At 44.4% G+C, this 21561-nt stretch overlaps 1 protein-coding gene across 1 annotated transcript in view; it reads left to right on the top strand.

Annotated features, from left to right (window-relative positions):
* The first annotated feature begins 338 nt into the window (after positions 1–338).
* MFSD12 (major facilitator superfamily domain containing 12) overlaps positions 339–21561 on the top strand; it is a 39435-nt gene continuing 18212 nt past the window's right edge. The window contains exon 1 of the mRNA XM_014057740.2: positions 339–882. Coding sequence (XP_013913215.2) covers positions 618–882 — 265 coding nt within the window. The 5' untranslated portion in view covers positions 339–617. The remainder of the gene's footprint in view (positions 883–21561) is intronic.

Here is a 21561-nt window from a genome sequence, read left to right as displayed (position 1 = left end):
TTATGAAGTGGTTGTTTTGTTTCCCCAATGCGCAGATCTGGTTCATTGCATTGTACTGCATCTACCACATTGCTCAGTCTATGTCTGGGTGTTTTACCCTTGGGCTGGACAAGCTTCTGCCTTAGTGTAGTCTCGGATTTGAATCCAGGAGCCGGCTTTGCTTTTACCGGAGAAGTTCCCCAAACCGAAAGGCGGAGCGAAGGACACGAAGCCGGCTGCTGCCTAAAACCGAGTCCCACCTTGGAGGCGCGGCGTCTTCGCAGCGCAGCCTTTCCATTGGCTCCATCCGCGAGGCCGTTGGAGGAGGCGCGCCTATCTGCCCCGGGGCGGAGCCAATGGAGGACGCCGCGGTACAGCCTAAGTGGTTACGTCGCCGGCCACCAACCCGGGGGGGCTTCCCCGGGGCCGATAAAAGCGGGTCTGCGGTCGCATGGCTGGGCTTTTCCCCTCAGGAGCTACGATTCTCCTTGGTTTTCCCGCCCGGCCGGAACCTGGACGCTTTCCAACCGCGCTCCAGCTGATGCGCCTTGCCGGTGCGCTTTTACGCACAGCTGGGGCCATCGGGCTCCAGGCCCCGGCGCTGTGAGCCGCGTCTCGCTCCTCGCCTCCCCGGCAGGATGGACGCCCCGCCGCCGTTGTCCCTTCGCGACCGGCTGAGTTACTCGGTGGGTCATTTCCTGAACGACTTGTGCGCCTCGATGTGGTTCACCTACTTGCTGGTTTACTTCCATTCGGTGTTGGGCTATAGCACCCAACATGCGGGGGCGCTGCTGCTGGCGGGGCAGGTGGCCGATGGCATCTGCACGCCCCTGGTGGGCTACGAGGCGGACCAAGCCGGCGGGTGTGGGCGCTACGGGCGGAGGAAATCGTGGCATCTGGCTGGTAAGTCGGGCTAATAAATAAATTAAATGAATAAATAAATAAATAATACTGGTCGGGCTTTGCCCCGGTTAGATGCAGGCGGGACCGGAATTTTAAAAGGTGACGCTAAGTTGGAGTAAGCTGTTTGGAAAGAGGAAGCTGATAAACAGGAATGAGGAGAGAGTAGCCTAAGGATCGATGAAGTAGCTTCGCCGGATCAGATCGAGTGATACTTATTTTCCAGCATGGGCTAACTAGTGTGAAGCGAACGAGTAGGGCGTGTAAAAGTTAACAACCCGGTTTTGGCCATTTGAAGAAGCTGGCTGGGGAATTCACACGTCTTCAAATTGGGGGGTTGAGAAACACGCGTTAATAGCGATCTGAATCGTCTCCCAATAAATGGAGCCTCGTGCTGATGTTCCTGGAGATTCATGTATTTCAACATCATGGCAAGAGTCCAGTTGGATGTTGCTTGAGCTCAAGCAAAAGGTTTGCAACAATTCTCACTGTTCATCCCTAGTCTGTTTTTCTTGTAATTGTTAATTCTAAGTATGAATGTTCTGGTTGATTACATTGATTACAGAAGGGAACTCAGGCTTAGGAGTAAAAATGGGGGTTTATCAGAATGCTGGGCTTTAATTCTGGGCAACTGGTGGCATGCAGATGGTCAAGACACTCCAATTGCTTGGCTTCCTGGACAATGTGCTGCCTTGGAGGGGCCATTTGGAGAGTATACCCATTAGTCTTTAATATAGAATACTATACTATTATTTAGAGCAAAAGCCTGCTTTCTCCGTGACACAGTTCATTTCGTTGCCATGTTGTGGGGTCATTTGGCTAAAATGATTTTTAAAAGCATACTAGGCAAAGTCATGGATCTTCTAAGATATTATAGGGCAGGAGTCCCCAAACTTGGCAACTTTAAGACTTGTGGACTTCAACTCCCAGAATTCTCCAGCCAGCTAGGGCTGGGAGTTGAAGTCCACAAGTCTTAAAGTTGCCAAGTTTAGGGACCTCTGTTATAGAGTTTCCTGCTTTTGAGTAGAGGGTTGGACTGGAAGACCTCCAAGGTCCTATTCAACTCTGTTATCTTCCAATCTTCTAATGCCAACTAAGAGCAATCTCCCTGTTCAGGTAGAGTCTATCCTTGATTGCGACTTGCTAGGGGAGGATGGAAGCTTGTCAATCAGAAAGATCGGCAGTTTGGCAGTTCGAATCCCTAGTGCTGTGTTACAGAGTGAGTTCCTGTTACTTGTCCCAGCTTCTGCCAACCTAGCAGTTCGAAAGCACGTAAAAAATGCAAGTAGAAAAATAGGGAGCACCTTTGGTGGGAAGGTAACAACGTTCCGTGCGCCATCGGCGTTTAGTCATGCCGGCCACGTGACCCCGGAGACGTCTTTGGATAGCGCTGGCTCTTTGGCTTTGAAATGGAGATGAGCACCACCCCCTAGAGTCGGAAACGACTAGTACATATGTGCAAGGGGAATCTTTACATTTACCTTTTATGGGAGGGCACCAGCAGAGGAAAGCTGGTTACTGCTGTTACGTTATACTTTGCTCATGTGTTTGCAGGGTCAGCTGATCTCTACATTCAAGGATGTTCTAAAATGATCTCTTGCTTATCTGTTAGAACAGAGCACTCTCCAAATGTAGAGATAAATAATGGCTTAGTTTCCTTCTGGACTGTTGAGCATTTAGGATAGTATTGCCTTCTTTATGCATTTAAATTATTTATATGGCTGTCCCTCTCACAGCAGTGACTCTAGCTGCCCTGCACAATTAAAGCCAACAGTTAGAACAGACCAAATAATAAACATCTGAGGTTGCCAACAGAAGGTTCTCGGCTTCACAATAAATGTGAGTTAGAGCGGCGGTCACCAACTGGTGGTCCATGGATCAATGGTGGTCTGCGAGAAATTTTTGGGGGTCCGCAGAAAAAGTATTTGCAATTTTTATATTGCACTAAATAGCACTTATCTTTTTTAAAAATCATATTAGTGATCCGTGGAATTTAAAATTATGAATTTAATGGTCCCTGAGGCCTGAAAGGTTGGTGACTCCTGTGTTAGAGAGTTCACATGAACCTTCCAGTCCAAAAGTTTGGAGGAAAATACCCAGGTTTTGAGAGCCTTGCAAAAAAGGCTTACGAGGTGGAAGCCATCCAGATCTCTGGAGAGATGGAGCTCCATAGGGTAAGTGCTGTAAATTACAATGCCTGATTCCAACAGGGTGACATTGTTAACAGAAGGGGCCGGAACATGACCTCCCGGCTAGAACTGCTGGGGCGAGCAGAGATGATGAGTTTGGGTGGCTTCCATTAATGAATAATGCTTTGTTTGGAACAAGGCTGGCTTTTGTCAAATGTGAGCCTGCAGTCAGGGTGCTTTAGTAGAATGGCTCCAACCTTGAAAATTTTAGAAATGGTATGTTCCCCTTCCATTGCTTTGGAATTGAATTGGAATTCCCCAACGATTGCAATACGTTTTGATCAAGGTGTGGCTCGCAAGAACGGCAAACCAGTCCCATACAATGTGCTCAGAGCCTAGTAAATGCAAATCTCAACGTTAAAACTTTAACTTTAGACTGTCTACCGTTGACCTCACCCCATTCCTAAGAGGTCTGTAAGGGATGGGTTTTTATTCATATCCTTTTCATGTATTCGAAATCATGTTTATACTTTTATCTTCTATCTTATATATGCTTGACAAAATAAATAAATAACAAATAAATTGTACAAAGTACTTAACAATACAGTATCTAACGTAGTGCTTTGGAATGAGACCCAGTACATATACATCTGAAGTACCGTATTTTTCGGAGTATAAGATGCACCTTTTTCCCTCAAAAAAGAGGGTGAAAATCTGGGTGCATCTTATACACCGAATACAGCATTTTTGGCTTTCCAAAACCCGTTCCCTTTGCAAAAATGGCCATGCATAGCCTTTAGGAGGCTTCCAGAGTACTCAAGGGGGTTGGGGAGAGCAAAAATGAGTGGAAAATGGGCCGGGTTTTGCTCATTTTGGCCCCTCTCCCAGCCCCCAGGAGCACTCCATAAGCCTCCTAAAGGCTATGCATACCGTGTTTTTGTCAAAAAGTGGGCCTGTTTTTGCAAGGTCTGCAGATTGTAAAACCCTTTTTTAAAAAAAAAAAAAATTGCCTCTTTAAAATCTTGGTGCGTCTTATACTCCAAAAATATGATAATTTAAAACAAGTGATAATTTGGAACTCTCATCTAAATAAGAGATTAACATTCTATACCAGGGGTGTCAAACATGCGGTTTCACATTGTTGTCACGTGACATATCACGACTTTTTTCCCCACTTTGCTAAAATGGGGGCGGGCATGGCCAAGGCGTAACACATCTGGCTCATGGATCGCAAGTTTGAAACCCCTGTTCTATACCTCTGCCCTAGTCAGATAATAGCATCTTCTTTTTCCCACCTATGATTGTTACTGATGATTTGTGCCATCAAGTTGGGATTGATTCCTAGGGGCTACCAGTACATAAATTCTGTTATATCAACCATAGATAGTCCTCGACTTACAAGCAATTCATTTAATGACCATCCGAAGCTACAGCAGCACTGAAAAAAGTGACTTGCAACCATTTTTCACAGTTCCGCTCTTTGAAGCATCCCCATGATTATGTGACCAAATTTCAGACACACCTGGCAACTGGTTCATAGTTACGATGGTTGCTGTGTCTCGAGGTCACATAATCCTCTTTTGCAACCTCCTCACAAGCAAAGTCAACAGGGCGGGGAGCCATATTCACTTAACAGCCGGGTTACTCAGTTACCCACTGCAAGGATTCACTTAGCAACTATGGCAAGAAAGGTCGTAAAGTGGAGCAAAATTCATTTCTCTCTCTTAAGTAATAGACATTTTGGGCTCAAGGCGAGGGCTACCTGCATTGCACTGAATGTAGGCTCATACGCTTATGAGACTTTTGGAGATTATAATTTGAATAGAATCTTGATGAGTATTTTTTTCCCCAGGCAGAGCAAAAACGCTGGAATTAATAAAGCAATGTTTTTTTTAAAAAAACAGCTTCCTGGTTTGATGGGAAAGAAACTCATTGTGTGCCCAGAGGAGCCAAAATGCTTACATGCAAAACTGATGAATGTTTTTAATAGTTTAACTTAATTTGATCTTAATTAGTTTCATCGTAATTTATCCTCATCGTAATTTATCCTTTGCCGTTGCCGTAATTTATCCTTTGCCGATGCCCTGTTTAGTAGAAAGGGTATTTTGCTGAAGCGGATGCTGTCCGTTGCCTTCTGCAGCCAGCGTTAGAAAACACTTTGCATGTACAGACCATGCTTGAGCTTAAAATAAGTGCACATTACTACTTTAATTTGGGTGGTTAATATGAGGATTCTCTGGTAACTTTATAAAGAAGGGCCATTGTTCTTTTGTTAGATTTGAGGTAAGAGGGTGGACAATGCAGGAGAATATCTGATCCTCCATCTCAGTGAACACATGACTGAGTTTATCACCCTGTTACTCATTTCTGTTTCCCTTCAGTCACATGCCAGAATCTAGAATCCCAATTGCCTTGTTCCTAATTCCTGTATGTGACACAAAACAAGCTTGATCTTGAAAGTCTTTTTTTCCCCCCGGTGAGTCAGCAAAGCAAAGATTTGGCAAAGGTGTCTTTTTGCTTGGCTATAGAAATCGAATAAATAAATACATGAGTTGCTGTCCTCTTTCCGTTCTGCTCATTCCCAAATCCCTTCCAGAGCAGCATAAACAGAATTTTGCTAGACTGAGCCAAGGAGTCTGATATTCATTCCTCGGGATTATTTTCCTCCCACCATCCTTACACAAGAGTGCAACGTTGTTGTGAGGAAGGCCAAGACAGCCAGTTTGGTGTTCGTAGTTAAGGTCCTGGCCTAGAAACCAGGAGACTGTGAGTTCTCTAGTCCCGCCTTAGGCATGAAAGCCGCCCAGCTGACTTTGGGCCAATGACTTTCTCTCAGTACAGCTCACTTCACAGTATTGTTGTAGAGAAAATAGGAGGAAGAAGGAGTACTGTGTGTATTTGTTCTTTGAATTATTTATACATCTCTCTCTCTCCCTCTCTCTCTCTCTCTTCCTCCCTCCCTCCATACGTACGTATGTACACACACACACACACACATATATGGTTCTGTGTGTGTGTATTTTCCAGCATAACTCTGGAACGGCTAGAGCAATTTCAACCAAACGTGATACACAGATTACTTACTCTTTGGAAACAAATACTTTGGGAGTAAGACACCCCTAACCGAGGGTGTGTGAGTGTGTTCTATTAAGATACAGCCTGTTGTGCCTTAAAATGGCTTCTACCATACTACCATAAAATGGATTCTACTGTACAGTGCTGTGGAGTTGCCATGGTAACAGCTTCACTGTACTCCACAAGGGGGCTTCCTCTGGTAAGGGGGGAAAACCCAACATTAGTTGACCTTAATTCTGCCCTGTATGGCTGTAATCCAATCATATACCTATCCTGCATATTGAATTAATCCATTTTCCGGTTTTGCTTTTGTTTACTTTTAAATGACAAAAACTAGTCAAACAAGCTGGGTTTGCGGGACACACACACACAAAACCCTTCACCAAGGTTAACAGATTGGGTTTGTGCGATGCATACAAAACCTGTAGCCAAAGTTAAAAGTAGTTAACAACTGTGAATGTAGCCACTAGGAAAAACCTTTTGTGTTTATGCATTCTTCTTTGTCTCTTTGTACAGAGAAGAAGAATAGTGTGAGTTACAAGTTTTCTGCTCTCTTCTTTTTTCACTTTTATAACTTGGTTCTTTTATTCAGATGGGTCCAGTTGTGAGCACCACAGTTCAAAGGGAACCTTGACAAGTTGGAGTATCTTCAGAGGAGAGATACGAAGATAGTGAAAGGTCTATGTTTAGCCTACAGAAAAGTTGACAGAGGGGAGATTGTAGATAGCAATATTTGCATACTTAAAGTGTTGTCTTATGGAAAACAGTAGGTTTAATCTTTGTTGCCCCTGAGGGCAAGATCCGAACCAGGGGTTTTAAAACCACAAGGAAAGGGGGTCATTCTAGACATCAGGAATAACTTCTTCACCTGTGTTTCTCAACCTCAGTGACTTTAACGTTTGTGGACTTCAATTCTCCGAATTTTGCATAGATAAAGGTAAAGGTTCCCCTCGCACCTATGTGCTAATCGTTCCTGACTCTAGGGGGCGGTACTCATCTTCATTTCAAAACCAAAGAGCTAGTGCTGTCCAAAGACGTCTCCGTGGTCATGTGGCCGGCATGACTAAATGCCAAAGGCGCACGGAACGCTGTTACCTTCCCACCAAAGGTGGTTCCTATTTTTCTACTTGCATTTTTACCTGCTTTCGAACTGCTAGGTTGGCAGAAGCTGGGTCAAGTAATGGGAGATCACTCCATTACGTGGTGCTAGTGATTCAAACCGCCGAACTGCCGACCTTCTGATAGACAGACTCATCCAATACTCAGAATTCTACATGGCCAATAGCTATTCTGTCCAGAGATGATGGAGTGTATGCTGGTACCGGTAATCCTTGACTTACTATTGTAATTGAGTCCAGAATTATGGTTGTACATCATGGCAGTCGTTAAGCGGGTCACCATGTGACGATGCCTTGTGTTACAACCTCTTTTGCAGTGGTCATTAAGCAAATACTATGGTTGTTAAACAAGTCTATTTTATCCAATGAGTATTTTTTCCCCAGAAATTAGAAGTAAATACCAAAACTGGCAAAAGATTGTTGAAAATTGTGGTCTCATCACTGTGGGACACTGCAGATAATTCTAAAGGTGGGCTGGTTGTCAAGTGCCTTTAAAAAAATCAGGTCAAAAGTACCATTTTAGGGGGATTGTCATAACTTTAAACAGTTATAAGGAGTACCCATATTCCAATGTTTCTCACCCTTAACAACTTAAAAATCTGTGGACTTTAACTCCCAGAATTTTCAAGCCCAGGGTATAATAGACATAGCATGGTCAATAATTACTCTGTCAGAGAAATAAGGACACTCAATTGCAGGAACATCCAACTTTGGCAACTTAAAGACTTGTAGACTTCAACTCCCAGAATTCCCCAGCCAGCCTTCTCTAGTGGATCCTGGATTTGGACTAGATGATCTTGAGGCTTGAAGCAATGAGATTTCACTGCATGCAAACACTTTTTTGCGCTGAGACTGGAAGCCCTTGGGGGAGGCAGCTTTGGTGAGTCAGAGAAGCCGAGCATGGTGTGCTCGTCCCGCTCTCCCTCTGCTCTCACTGCTCCATTCTTGGAGCGCCTGGAGCAGGCAAGGAAACTGCAATAGAGAGCCTGGAGAGGAGACAGATCGCTAGATCTTCACAAGATAAGTGAGTCTCCAGAGGCCCAGTGCCTGTGGAGACCCTATGTGGCAGGATAAGGAAGAGGAAGCAATTGGGAGAAGCTTTTGAGGTATCTCAGTGGGTCAGGGGAGGCCTTGGGTAGTGTTAAGCAGTTATCCTGTTCCATCACTAAGTCCTCTATAACCTTCCCTTGCTGGAAAACTGGAGAACTACGGTGCTGGAGAAGACTCCTGCGAGTCCCTTGGACTGCAGGGCGATCAAAAGGGTCAGTCCTAGAGGAGATCAACCCTGACTGCTCTTTAGAAGGCCAGATCCTGAAGTTGAAACTCAAACACTTTGGCCACCTAATGAGAAGGAAGGACTCACTGGAGAAGAGCCTGATGCTGGGGAAGATTGAGGGCAAAAGAAGAAGGGGACGACAGAGAATGAAGTGGCTGGATCGAAGCAGTCAGCGTGAGCAGAGGACAGGAAGGAGGAACGTTGTCCATGGGGTCACGACTTTGTGACTAACAACAATAACCTTCCTCACCCTGAGATACCTCCTGTGTACTTAACAACCTGCACATTAGATTAGCAAATGCGTGGGCGAAAGGGGGGGAGCTTTCATGTTCGTTTTACTACGTGATTCACTCCAATGAATTCTCGGGTTACGAATGTAATTGTCAGTCTCCATTACAAGGACTACCTGTATTCACATTTCTTTTGCAAACAAACAAAAAAAAAAAACCCCACAACCCCAGAAAAGGATTGGATTTCAATTTCCAAAATTCTCATCCACATAAAGCAGGGGTGTCAAACTTGCATCTCGTCACATCATTGTCAATGTATCACGACTTTTACCTCCTTCGCTAAGGGGGTGGCCAGCCCGTGACGCATCCGACCCACGGGCCATGAGTTTGACACCTCTGACATAGAGGTTCCTGGGAATTGATGACCAACACATTTGAAAGTTTCCTTTTGGGGAAGGAAGTTTGGCATGTGGAATTTATTCATGGACTTGTGTGAAAATCCTGGTTAGATCTTCTGGGAAAGATATTTCCAGCAAGGGCTTTAAAAAGTGTGCAAGTTCCAGGAAGACGAGAAAATATTCCTCAGGTTGATCAATTGGGAAATGGAGCCTTATTAACGAAATACAAACAGCCCTTGCTGTCATTTCCTCTGTAATTTTATCTCAACTGCCATTTATTTATCCGTAGCTTCCTTAATTCAGTCCTCTGTCTCCAGAGCTACAGTATTTATGCAAGCATTAGACCTCATATTCCCCAATATTCAGTTCTGCTTTCTCCTTCAGTAGAATTGCTCAAATGTCATTGACATTTCTGGCGCAAAAAAAACCCCCAACTCCAAAAACACACTTGGCGATAGTGGAAGTCCACTCACTGTTCTTGTGAAGGTGAATCAGGGACACCCCCTCCACCCACCCCCACCCACCCCCGGCTTCCTTTCCTTCAGCTATTGTGGCTCTTTCTAAATTGTGACGTCCCGATTTTTTCCAAATGAGTTCAGGATCTTTGTATCTGTGTTTTGGGCCCTGTTTCCATTGTGGGTGGATTCCTGAGCCTGGCTGTTGATAAAAAAGTAAGGTCACAGTGGACTGAATGACTGACCACTGTCCCTCAGAGAGCCTTTTCCCTTCCTGTTTGTTTTCTTTCGAATGCGGCATCATCTTCCAAAGTCCATCCTGGGGCCGTCGGGTCACTGTGGACAAGTCACATGTCAGGGTTCCAAGTAACTCCCTCAACAATAAAAAAATCAAAGGCTTCCGTTTCCTCAAAGTTCCATTTTATTAGAGATGTCATACTGGCACATCTGGGAAAACCCAAATCTGAAAGTTTCCAGGTTTTCCCCACCCAAATGAAAGCCGAAGCCCCTGCCCAGCACCCACATGTCCATCACATGGTCCAATCAGGCACCGTCCGAAACTGGAGATGCCTCCCAGTCACCTCATTGCAGCTTCAGGGACAGTTTTACCTTGACTTTCTGAGAAAGAATGTTGTTATGGCTACATATAGCAATAGTTAGACTTCTATACCGCTTCATAGGGCTTTCAGCCCTCTCTAAGCGGTTTACAGAGTCAGCATATCGCCCCCACAGTCTGGGTCCTCATTTCACCCACCTCGGAAGGATGGAAGGCTGAGTCAACCTTGAGCCTGGTGGGATTTGAACAGCCGAACTGCTGAACTGCAGTTAGCTGAAGTAGCCTGCAGTGCTGCATTTAACCACTGCGCCACCTCGGCTCTTAATCACCCACACTCTCTATAATTCCCCCTCCCACTTTCTTCCCTGGGACAGCCTTTCATGTATTGGAAGGCTGCACTCAGGTCTCCCTTTAGCCTTCTCTTCTTGAAGCCAAACATACCAAGTTCCTTTGATCTCTCTTCATAAGATTTAGCCTCTAAGCTCCTTACCATCTTCCTCTCTGCCCTGTCGCCAGTTTCCTCCCCCGTATCTTCCTTCCATTGTGGTCATCTGAGTTGGGCACAGGATTCCAGGTGTAGTCCGACCCCAAAAAACAGCACCGAGTGGTGCTGTCACTTCTCATGAACTGTGTTTCTATTGATGCAGTTCAAAATGGGATCAGCCCTTTTGGCATCAGCTGCATATTGCTAGCTCATGCTTAACCTTTGGTTTGCCAGATCTGCAAGTACTGTTGCTAAGTCAGGTATCATCTACCTTGTTCCTGTGCATCTGGTTTTTCTGGCGTAGCTGCAGAACCTTACATTTCTCAACAATGCTAGTGGTAGAAATAGAGATATGTTTTTAAAAAATGGAAGCAAGCTTGAAAAGTTCCAGCAAGGAGAGAGTGTGCAAGGAAAAATTATAATTGCCTTGAGGTATGTTGGCCTTATGTCTGTACAGGTATTAGCCAGGCTGGCTGGGGAAGCGGGCGGTTATTATCTAATACAGGGGTCTCCAACCTTGGCAACTTTAAGACCTGTGGACTTCAACTCCCAGAGTTCCTCAGCCAGCTTTGCTGGCTGAGGAACTCTGGGAGTTGAAGTCCACAAGTCTTAAAGTTGCCAAGGTTGGAGACCACTGATCTAATATACTTTGTAGAGATGGGCTTGTAACACAGAGGAGAGGTGCATTAAAAGAATGTGATGATGGCTGTGAAAATGAATGTGTGGGTTTGGGGAATTCATTCTTTGTTTCTCTCAGAAGCTAGTTCCTTTTTTTAATAATTAAAAATCAGAACACTGTGGGCAGGCTCATCGGCTAAACAAAATACAATTCTAAGAAGGTTATTGCTTCCTCTTCCAAAAAACGTCGACTTCAGAATAATTTGGTGATTCTACTAGTGTAGTGATGACTAACCCTTTTGTTGTTGCGTGCCTGCACCCATAATGCAAGGCACATGCGACACCCCCCCCCGAACATGCCCTGCCCCTCTGTGCATGCACGTGGGCTCCTATGTGGGCCCAACTCCACACACGTGTGCGCAACCCCCCTCATGCTCCCCCAATCCTTCCCGTGCATGCACCCTGCTTCCCCATTGCCCATTTTTTGCTTCCAAGTTGGTGCAGGAGGCTTTCCAGGCCCAAAATGGGGCCGGGTGGGGGGGTTGCAAGTACCACACACACACACACACACACACACACACACACACACACACACATGCGCCCAGGCCACCTCCTGCACATGCGTGGCAGAGACCTGAAGACCAGTTGGCCGATGGGAGGTGTGCACACATGCATGGTGAAGCGGGGCTGGGGCAATGGCTGGTATGCCCACAGAGAGGGCTCTGCATGCCACCTGTGGTTCGCCATCATGGTACTAGTGGGAGGAGTGGAGGAAAATGAGCTTAAATGAGCTGCCAATTACCTCCAATAGACCGATTAGATCCCACAGATTAGGCCTCCTCCGAATTCCATCCGCCGGCCGATGCCGGCTGGCGACTACCCAGAGGAGAGCCTTCTCTGTGGCTGCTCCGACCCTCTGGAACGAGCTCCCCGTGGAGATTCGAACCCTCACCACCCTTCAGGCCTTCCGCAAAGCCCTTAAAACCTGGCTGTTCCGACAGGCCTGGGGCTAAAGAGCTATTCCCCCCCCCCCCGAATGGTATGATTGTTGTGTGCTTTTAAATTGTGTATTGTTTTGTTTGTCTTTTTATCCCTTATCTGTATCCCCTTCCCTGACTTGGATTGTGAGCCGCCCTGAGTCCCCTTCGGGGGAAAAGGGCAGCATATAAGTGCAATAAATTCAATTCAATTCAATTAACTCCAGAAAACTGGAGGACATGTTTATGCTGATTCCAGTGAGACTGACTGTAATTTATTGGTTGCATTAATGTTTATTAGCTCTGTGGAAACGGGGGCTTCAACCAGCATGGCCGAAGATAGTCTCATAAGTACCAACAAAGGAGAATATTTGTAGCTCAGGGTTGAAGTGGTTGAAGTGCAATGTTGATGTTGCCTAGTTTGGGCAATGAAACCTCTGCAAGAAAACAACAAGCTCAGAGGACACCAAGGACCCTGGTCTCATAATTTTGACAATTCTCCGTAGCCCTGTGATACCTTTAAGCAGATGCTAAAAAACAGCCTTTGTCCTTGAAGCACACTAAGTTAGGGGCCACCGGAGGGGAGAGGAGGCATGGTGTTACTGTGCCAGTCACACAGTGTGTAGCTCCTCCATCCTGCTCTACTGAGTTTTAGAGTGTTTTGTTTGCATGCCATCTGAAATTACACTATTGCCAGCATTTGTAAACAGGGCAAAGTTTGAATTTTCAAGACCAAAAGCTTTGGCCTGACTTGACTTCTTCTAGCCAGTACACCTGGGCTAGTTTGGTCTCACAAAAACCTGTGAATGTGTCTGCTGTCCCATTCAGGCACACAGACACACAGACACACGCAGAGAGAGACACACCACAGGTGTGAGGAGTTTCTATTAAGGCTTCCAAGCTTGAATTGTATTTTCCAGCAATTCCTTGCGCCAGCACCAGCTCAACCCACCAGCTCTAACAACATGAAATTCAATGGTGAAAAAAGTAAAGTTCTACATTTAGGCAACAAAAACAAAATGCACAGGTACAGTATAGGTGGTACCTTGCCTAATAGTAGTAACTGTGAGAGGGATCTTGGAGTCCTAGTGGACAACCATTTAAATATGAGCCAGCAGTGTGCAGCACTTCTAGTCCACCCCCCTGCTTAGGCAGGAAACACTACAGCATTTCGGACAAATGGTTATCCAACATCTTTAAAACTTCCAATGTTGGAGCATTCACAACTTCTGGAGGCAAGCTGTTCCATTGATTAATTGTTCTAACTGTCAGGAAATTTCTCCTCAGTTCTATGTTGCTTCTCTCCTTGATTAGTTTCCACCCATTGCTTCTTGTTCTGTCCTCAGGTGCCTTGGAGAATAGTTTGACTCCCTCTTCTTTGTGGCAACCCCTGAGATATTGGAAAACTGCTATCATGTCTCCCCTGGTCCTTCTTTCTATTAAACTAGACATACCCAGTTCCTGCAACTGTTCTTCATATGTTTTAGCCTCCAGTCCCCTAATCATCTTTGTTGCTCTGCTCTGCACTCTTTCTAGAGTCTCCACATCTTTTTTTTTACATTGTGGCGACCAAAACCGAATGCCGTATGCCACATGTGGCCTTAGCAAGGCATTATAAAGTCGTCTTCACGAGAAGAAGATGGCCAAACAGATGTTTGAGCTTTTTTTAGTCCTCCTGATCAGATGACAGGGCTGAAACTGCAGGCCCTGCTGACTTTTGAGGAAGTTGAACTTGCCATCTGTCTCGGGGGCCGGGGGGTGTGTGCAGCCATTTTTTTCGGCTGTGGCTGGGTTACATCAGGTAGCCTGAGTTCGACTGCCAAAGGCAATTGCAGAAACGGTGGGGCCCAATGGCCCTGCTTAGGCTCCACCCCCTCTGGGATCTTGCAAATTAAAAGGATCTATTTGTGAGTTGTGAACTTAATTCAGATTATGAGAGTTGAATAAATGTGATTAGGGATGCTGATTTTGCATGGGATCTAATTGTGCTGGACAGCCATTTTCTATCATTGGCTCTCCATTGCAATTTGCCATATTTTTCAGAGTATAAGACGCACCTGAAAGTCTGGGTGTGTTTTATACATTGAATACAGCATTTTTTCCTCCCGAAACCCCGCCCCCTTCAACAAAGTAGCCGTGCAGAGGCTTTGGGAGGCCTGCAGAGTGCTCCTGGGGGCTGGGGAGGGCAAAAACAAGCGATAAATGGACCGTTTCCCCCTTGTTTTTGCCCACCAGCCCCCAGGAGCACTCTACAAGCCTCCTAAAAGATATGCATGCCCTTTTTTTGGCCATTTTTTGTTCGTTTTTGCCCCCCCCTCCCCCCCCCAGCCACCAGGAGCACTTTGCAGGCCTCTCACACTCTTTGCAGGCCCCGTTCTTCACAAAAAATGAGGCGTGCAGATGGTTTGGGAGGCCTGCAGAGTGCAAAAGCTTTTTTTTAAATTTACCTCTTCAAAATCTTGGTGCGTCTTATACTCTGAAAAATACGGTATATTCTGTTTTTCTGCCAGATAGGCAAGGCGACTACCCTTAGTCCTCCATTTACAACAGATTGTTTAGTGATTGTTTGCAATTACAACAGCACTGCAGAAAATGACTTATGACCGTTTTTCAAACCTACGACCATTGCAGCATGGTCACATGATCAAAATTCAGGCGCTTGGCAACTGGCATTATATTTATGATGGTTGTCGTGTCCCAGGGTCATTTTATAACCTTTTGTGACCTTCTGACAAGTGAAGTCAGTGGGGAAACCAGAGTCACTTAACAGATCATTGTTACTAACTTAACAACTGCAGTGATGCAATTAACAACTGTGGCAAGAAAGGTCGTAAAATGGGGCAAAATTCAACAACTGTTGCTTAGCAACAAAAATTTTGGGCTCAATTATGGTCATAAGCCAAGGACTATCTGTACGTCCCCAACAACAACCTTGTGAGGTAGGTTGCCCTTAGAAAGTGACTGTCCCAAGTCGCTAATGAGAAGTGTGACTGAGTGGGGATTTGAACTGGGCATCCCAGATCCTAGTCCATTTCGTCAAACCCCTGTGCCATATCAGCATGCATTGGCTTTCTCTTGTTTGGTGCCCTTCAAACATACGGTAGGTGTCGCGGATTCCAGTATCCAGCTCCAAGGCCCTTCTTGGAGTCCCAAGATGCTGGAGAGAGCCAGGTTAGAAGAAGCTGCTTTTTGTCTATTAAGATTAAACAGGAAGCATCAGGACACTGCTTAATACAGTATATGTAATGCATTGAAATGGGAACAAATTAAAAGGTAAAGATTCCCCTCGCACATATGTGCTAGTCGTTCCCGACTCTAGGAGGCCGTGCTCATCTCCGTTTCTAAGCCAAAGAGCCAACACTGTCCAAATACGTCTCCGTGGTCATGTGGTCAGCATGACTAAATGTCGAAGGCTCAGGGAGCACTGTTACCCTCCCACCAAAGTGGTCCCTATTTTTCTACTTGCATTTTTTACGTGTTTTCGAACTGCTAGGTTGGCAGAAGCTGGGACAAGTAATGGGAGCTCACTCTGTTACGCGGTGCTAGGGATTCTAATCACTGAACCTCTGATCGATAAGCTCAGTGCCTTAGCCACTGAGCCACCGCACCCCTAAGGGAACAGATTAGGCTAGTTTAAATCAAGTATGTTGGTATTCTATTGGAAGAATGTTCCGGGTTGCTAATAGCTAATATATATTTAAGTAGACATTCCTTGACCCATTGGCTCATTGTTTATTTACCTAAAGAGATCAAGAGAATGGTCACCCTTGCAGCCAAAAAGCAAGAACAATGAGTTCCAGCTTCCTGCCAGCTTCCGCATTGGCTTTGCTTGTGGGTAGCTTACAAAGAGCCTCAACAATCACAATCACATGAGTGCAGTGACCAGAATTTTGTCACGGTTACAACCTGTCCTCAAGAGTTTCGGCTGTGTCAGCATCATCGACTGTGTCAGTAATTACAATCTGACTACTTGGTGACCAATACACACATACAACCAGTTGCAGACTTGGTCACCATCTGCAGTTTTCCCTGCCCGCTTTCCTGGAAATCCAGTGAACAAGCTTGGCAGGGAAGGTTGCAAGTTGCTCAGGTAAGTGTCCTCCCCTTGCTTTCCTCTCCAAGTCTTTCCCCCACCTGGCAGCAGCCTTTGACCTGCCTGCTGGCCTGGAAAGGGCCCAGCGGAGATTATACTACCTGAGACTTCTCAGGAAACAACAGCTGAATGAAAAACTGCTGGTGATCTACTACTGCTACACCACAGATAGTATTTTAACTTACTGCACCTGTGTATGGCTTGCCAATTGCACAGTGGCAGATAGGACAGCACTCCAAAGGGTTAACGTCATAGCCCAGAGGATCATTGGTTGCCCTCTGCCCTCTTTGGAAGAGCTTTATAGCTCCCGCTGCCTTAAGAAAGTTCAAAACATTCTTAAAGATCCATCTCATCCTGGGCACCCTTTTTTTGAACTATTACCATCTGGCAGACGGTACAGGATAATAAAAACAAGGACAAATAGGCTGAAAAACAGCTTCTATCCCAGAGCAGTAACTATATTGAATTCTACTGTATAGTGCAGTATTAATGCAATATCAGAGGTTTTCAATTTCAATTGTATAGGATGTGTGTTTTTGTTTTATTTTTATAGTTATAATGCACACTGAAGATGGCATTTAATTTCGTTGTATGAGGTGCGATGAAAATAAAGTAAACTAAAAAAAATCTAAAACTTGCAACTTCCCACTGGCTTCCCCAATGACTTTCCTTGTGGGAAGCCGAAGGGAGTGCTGGAAAGGTCTGTGGAGATTCTCAGTCATCCAGGTCATGGTTGTCCCAAAGGTTTTTTTTTCAAAAGGCAACTGGACTTTGTTTTTTCCCTTGAAGATGTTTCACTTCTCATCCAAGAACTGAAGAAACTTCTTGGATAAGAAGCGAAACGTTTTCAAGGAAAAAGCAAAGTCCAGCATGTTTGGGAGTGTTGGAAATGATGATCACGTGATCAAATCAGACTGTGGCAGCATTGAAGAATCACAACTTTGCTAAATTTCAATCCCAGAGGAGTTACGGATCCCAGATTTGGGGTGCATTTTGTAAGTGGGCCCATTTGGGGCACCTTGGTTCAAGAATTACTATTTTTTATTTATTTAGTTTTCCTATTTCTAAACTGCCCTTCTCCCTCAAAGAGGAATGCCTTGTGATGCAACATTTCACCCAGTTTTAAGGCTACAAGCTGACAAAAACAAGAGATTTAGTAATATATTGTACTAGACAACCCGTGACCTATTGAGTCATCCTTTCCTAAAGATTTCCTTACCTAAACAGAAATGAAATGACCACAGGCAGGCCAAAAAAAAAAAAAAAGCAGTGGGAGAGGAAAAACTTAAGATTTACTCTCAGCTTCCCCATTGATGTTGCTTTTGAGAGGTTGGCTGGTAGCACTGGAAATCATTCATTCTCCTCCTTGCCTGACCTGTGGAACTGCTTGCCACTCAACTGGGAAGGTGAGGGGAACAAAGAAAGCTGCAAACTGGGGAAACATTGTATCCCTGCTCAAATCTTGGTATGATTCATGGGTTCATTCATTGACCGTCAACTCCCACCCCTGAAGCAGCCCTACCTGGCCAGCTGGTAGTTGAGTTGCTCCTTGATCATTTTCTCACTGCCTACCAATGTTTAGAGATTTCAGATTTCAGTGATAGTTCCAAAGCATCCAATCACCACTCGCCTGCCAGTTGATTGGGCATAGGGACCAGAGGAAAGCAGGAAAAAGGGCAGAGGTACACCCCTCCCATACTACTTTATGCTATACAACCTACAGATTTCTGGGAAGTGTAGTCAGATGGTGTGGTGACGTTGAAACAGCTACAATTTTGCCAACTTTCAATCCTACAGAAGTGACGGGTCTCAGATTTTGGACACGTTTTGCAAGTTAGTGCATTTGAGGTAGTTTGGTTGAAAAATTGTTACCCTGTAATATACCATTTCACCCTAGTGAAGGTTACAGACATGAGACTTTTAGCAATATATATAGCTAGATGAATAAATAAATAAATAAATGCCACCAACTGATTGGGCCCAGGTGAGATTGGAATGAGGTATGTAGCAGAGGGTCAGAAGATCTGGTGTGGTTCCTCTACTCTTTTAATATTTCAATTAGAGATTTTGGTCAATAGCAATAGCAGTTAGACTTATATACCACTTCATAGGGATTTCAGCCCTCTCTAAGCGGTTTACAGAGTCAGCATATCGCCCCCCACAGTCTGGGTCCTCATTTCACCCACCTCGGAAGGATGGAAGGCTGAGTTAACCTTGAGCCGGTGAGATTAGAACCGCTGAACTGCAGATAACAGTCAGCTGTAGTGGCCTTCAGTACTGCACCCTAATCACTGCACCACCTCGGCTCCCGAAGGAATGATTATCAAATTAGCAAAGGATAAAAATTTGAATTGAAATGGATTTTTTAGATTTAAAAGGCTACTAATCTCACATATGTGACTTCCAATAAAATAGATTAAAAATATGCATATCAGTTGACCATCATAAAAAAAAACCATCAACAAGAGGCAGGTTTCATCACACAGTCAAGGCCGCAAACCAAGTTTTCAGGGCCTTAAAAAGGGCCAGCAGGATCATGGCTAGTCTAATCTCAGGTGGAATGATGTTCCACATGTTATCAGTATATAAGTGTCAAAATGAAAAACTGATGGGAAGTAATTCATAAGTGCTATGAGAACATTGAACCCCACAGTAAGGTTGTAGAGGTACACCCCTCCCATATTTCCCAGATGTAACAGGAGAAACAGTGTGGAATAGGGATGGTTTGCTTATGGAATGGTGGTGCAACTTGAAGCTTCCTATAAAAACTTTATCTGAGCATGGCCAATTAGAAAAAATCTCTGATCGTTCTCCTGTGCAAAGGAAAATCTAGCAAGAAAGGGTGCAAAAAATCTTCAGGGAATTAGTTTGTTAAGCAATGCCTGAGATTATATGGGCAGAATCCTGCTTGAAACCATAGAAAAGGAAACAAACCTTGCAGGAGAATAAACAGACTGCTCATCAAATAGGTCAGAACTGAGCAAGAAGAGAATTCAATAGTAGTAACTGTGAGAGGGATCTTGGAGTCCTAGTGGACAACCATTTAAATATGAGCCAGCAGTGTGCAGCAGCTGCCAAAAAAGCCAACATAGTTCTAGGCATATACAGAGGGATAGAATCAAGATCACGTGAAGTGTTAATACCACTTTATAATGCCTTGGTAAGGCCACACTTGGAATACTGCATTCAGTTTTGGTCGCCACGATGTAAAGAAGATGTGGAGACTTTAGAAAGAGTGCAGAGAAGAGCAACAAAGATGATTAGGGGATTGGAGACTAAAACATATGAAGAATGGTTGCAGGAACTGGGTATGTCTAGCTTAATGAAAAGGAGGACTAGGGGAGACATGATAGCAGTCTTCCAATATCTCAGGGGTTGCCACAAAGAAGAGGGAGCACCTGAGGACAGAACAAGAAGCAATGGGTGGAAACTAATCAAGGAGAGAAGCAACATAAAACTGAGGAGAAATTTCCTGACAGAACAATTAATCAGTGGAACAACTTGCCTCCAGAGGTTGTGAATGCTCCAACACTGGAAGTTTTAAAGAAATTATTGCATAACCATTTGTCTGAAGTGATGTAAGGTTTCCTGCCTAAGCAGGGGGTTGGACTAGAAGATTTCCAAGGTCCCTTCCAACTCTTATTGGACAGAATATCCACTTGGTTGCTTAATGAGTGTATAAGTAAAAACATAAGGAATAGTTGGGTGATTTTAGAGACAAGTGGGTAGTGTGAATGTGTATGTATTCAGTTTTTATCCCCGCTTATTATTTTATAAGTAATTCAAGGGAGCGAACATGCCTAATTCTGCTTCCTTCCCCTATTTTCCCCACCACAATCCCGTGAACTGAATTGACCTGTCCCAAGCTTACTCGGCTTGCTTTAATGCCTAAGGCGAGACTACATGATTGGCACCAAATCACTCATGCTAGGATGAGACCAGAACTCACAGTTTTCTGGTTTCTAGGCCAGCATCTTAACCGCTATACCAAACTGGCTCCATTGTAGCTGCAAAAAGACAGTGGGTGGTTTGCGGACTTTACTGAGGAATGAATGAATGTTCAAAGAAGTAAAAACATGTGATCCTTTTAAGTTTAGAGCAGTGTTTCTCAACCTCAGCAACTTAAAGATATATGGACTTCAAACTACGGAGTTAGAGGACTGGAGAATTCTGGAATCCTGAGAGTTGAAATCCATACATCTTAAAGTTGCTGAGGTTGAGAAATGCTGGTTTAAAGAAAAGATCTTTGAGCGGCATATGATGGATAGTTGTAAGGAGGAGGATTCCATTAAACATTAGGGGAAGATACCCACCTTAACAATAAAAACAGATCATTTATGTGATCGGTCCCCTTATTGGATGTATTTAAGCATAGATCGGATAGTCATCTGTCTCAAAAGTTATTTCCTATACTGATCGAAAAAGTTGAAATCACACGCCTGGTGGCCTCTACACATTGTCAAGTTGCCAAAATTGGAAAAAACACTATTCTAAAATTCAAAGATTCCATTCAAATGCTCCTTTTTACATCTTCAATCTGATTCCATGTTTGATTATTATGCTTTTTCTGGAAGACTTGCTCTCTGGTAGCTCTCTTACTTCCTTTGTCCCGTACAAACCATTGTTAGGTGTAGAAATTAATGGAACAATTAATATTTTAGGTCCATCCACGATGTAGTTTTTTCAGAACTATGGTCCCCTTAATTTCATGCCACTGTGCTTAATCAGGGATGTTTGTAATCGTAATAAAAGTTTAATGGTTTTGCGTGTCTTTGCTTAAGTTCAGCTGGGCAGGAGCACAGTTGTAGTTAGCAAAGGCCATAAATTTATGTGAGGTTATAACAAGAAGAATAATGGAATTGTCGAACTTTTTGAGGGATAAAACAGATCAAGATCACGTGAAGTGTTAATACCACTTTATAATGCCTTGGTAAGGCCACACTTGGAATACTGCATTCAGTTTCGGTCACCACGATGTAGAAAAGATGTGGAGACTCTAGAAAGAGTGCAGAGAAGAGCAACAAAGATGATTAGGGGACTGGAGTCTAAAACATATGAGGAATGGTTGCAGGAACTGGATATGTCTAGTCTGATGAAAAGAAGGACTAGAGGAGACATGATAGCAGTCTTCCAATATCTCAGGGATTGCCACAAAGAAGAGGGAGTCAAACTATTCTCCAAGGCACCTGAGGGCAGAACAAGAAGCAATGGGTGGAAACTAATCAAGGAGAGAAACAACTTAGAACTGAGGAGAAATTTCCTGACAGTTAGAA

This window comes from Thamnophis sirtalis, unplaced genomic scaffold (assembly GCF_051295495.1).
Source record: "Thamnophis sirtalis isolate CommonGarterSnake01/CBP01778 unplaced genomic scaffold, rThaSir2_p1.2 scaffold_1, whole genome shotgun sequence".
Lineage (NCBI taxonomy): Eukaryota > Metazoa > Chordata > Lepidosauria > Squamata > Natricidae > Thamnophis > Thamnophis sirtalis.
This window is presented reverse-complemented; position numbering and strand designations above follow the sequence as displayed.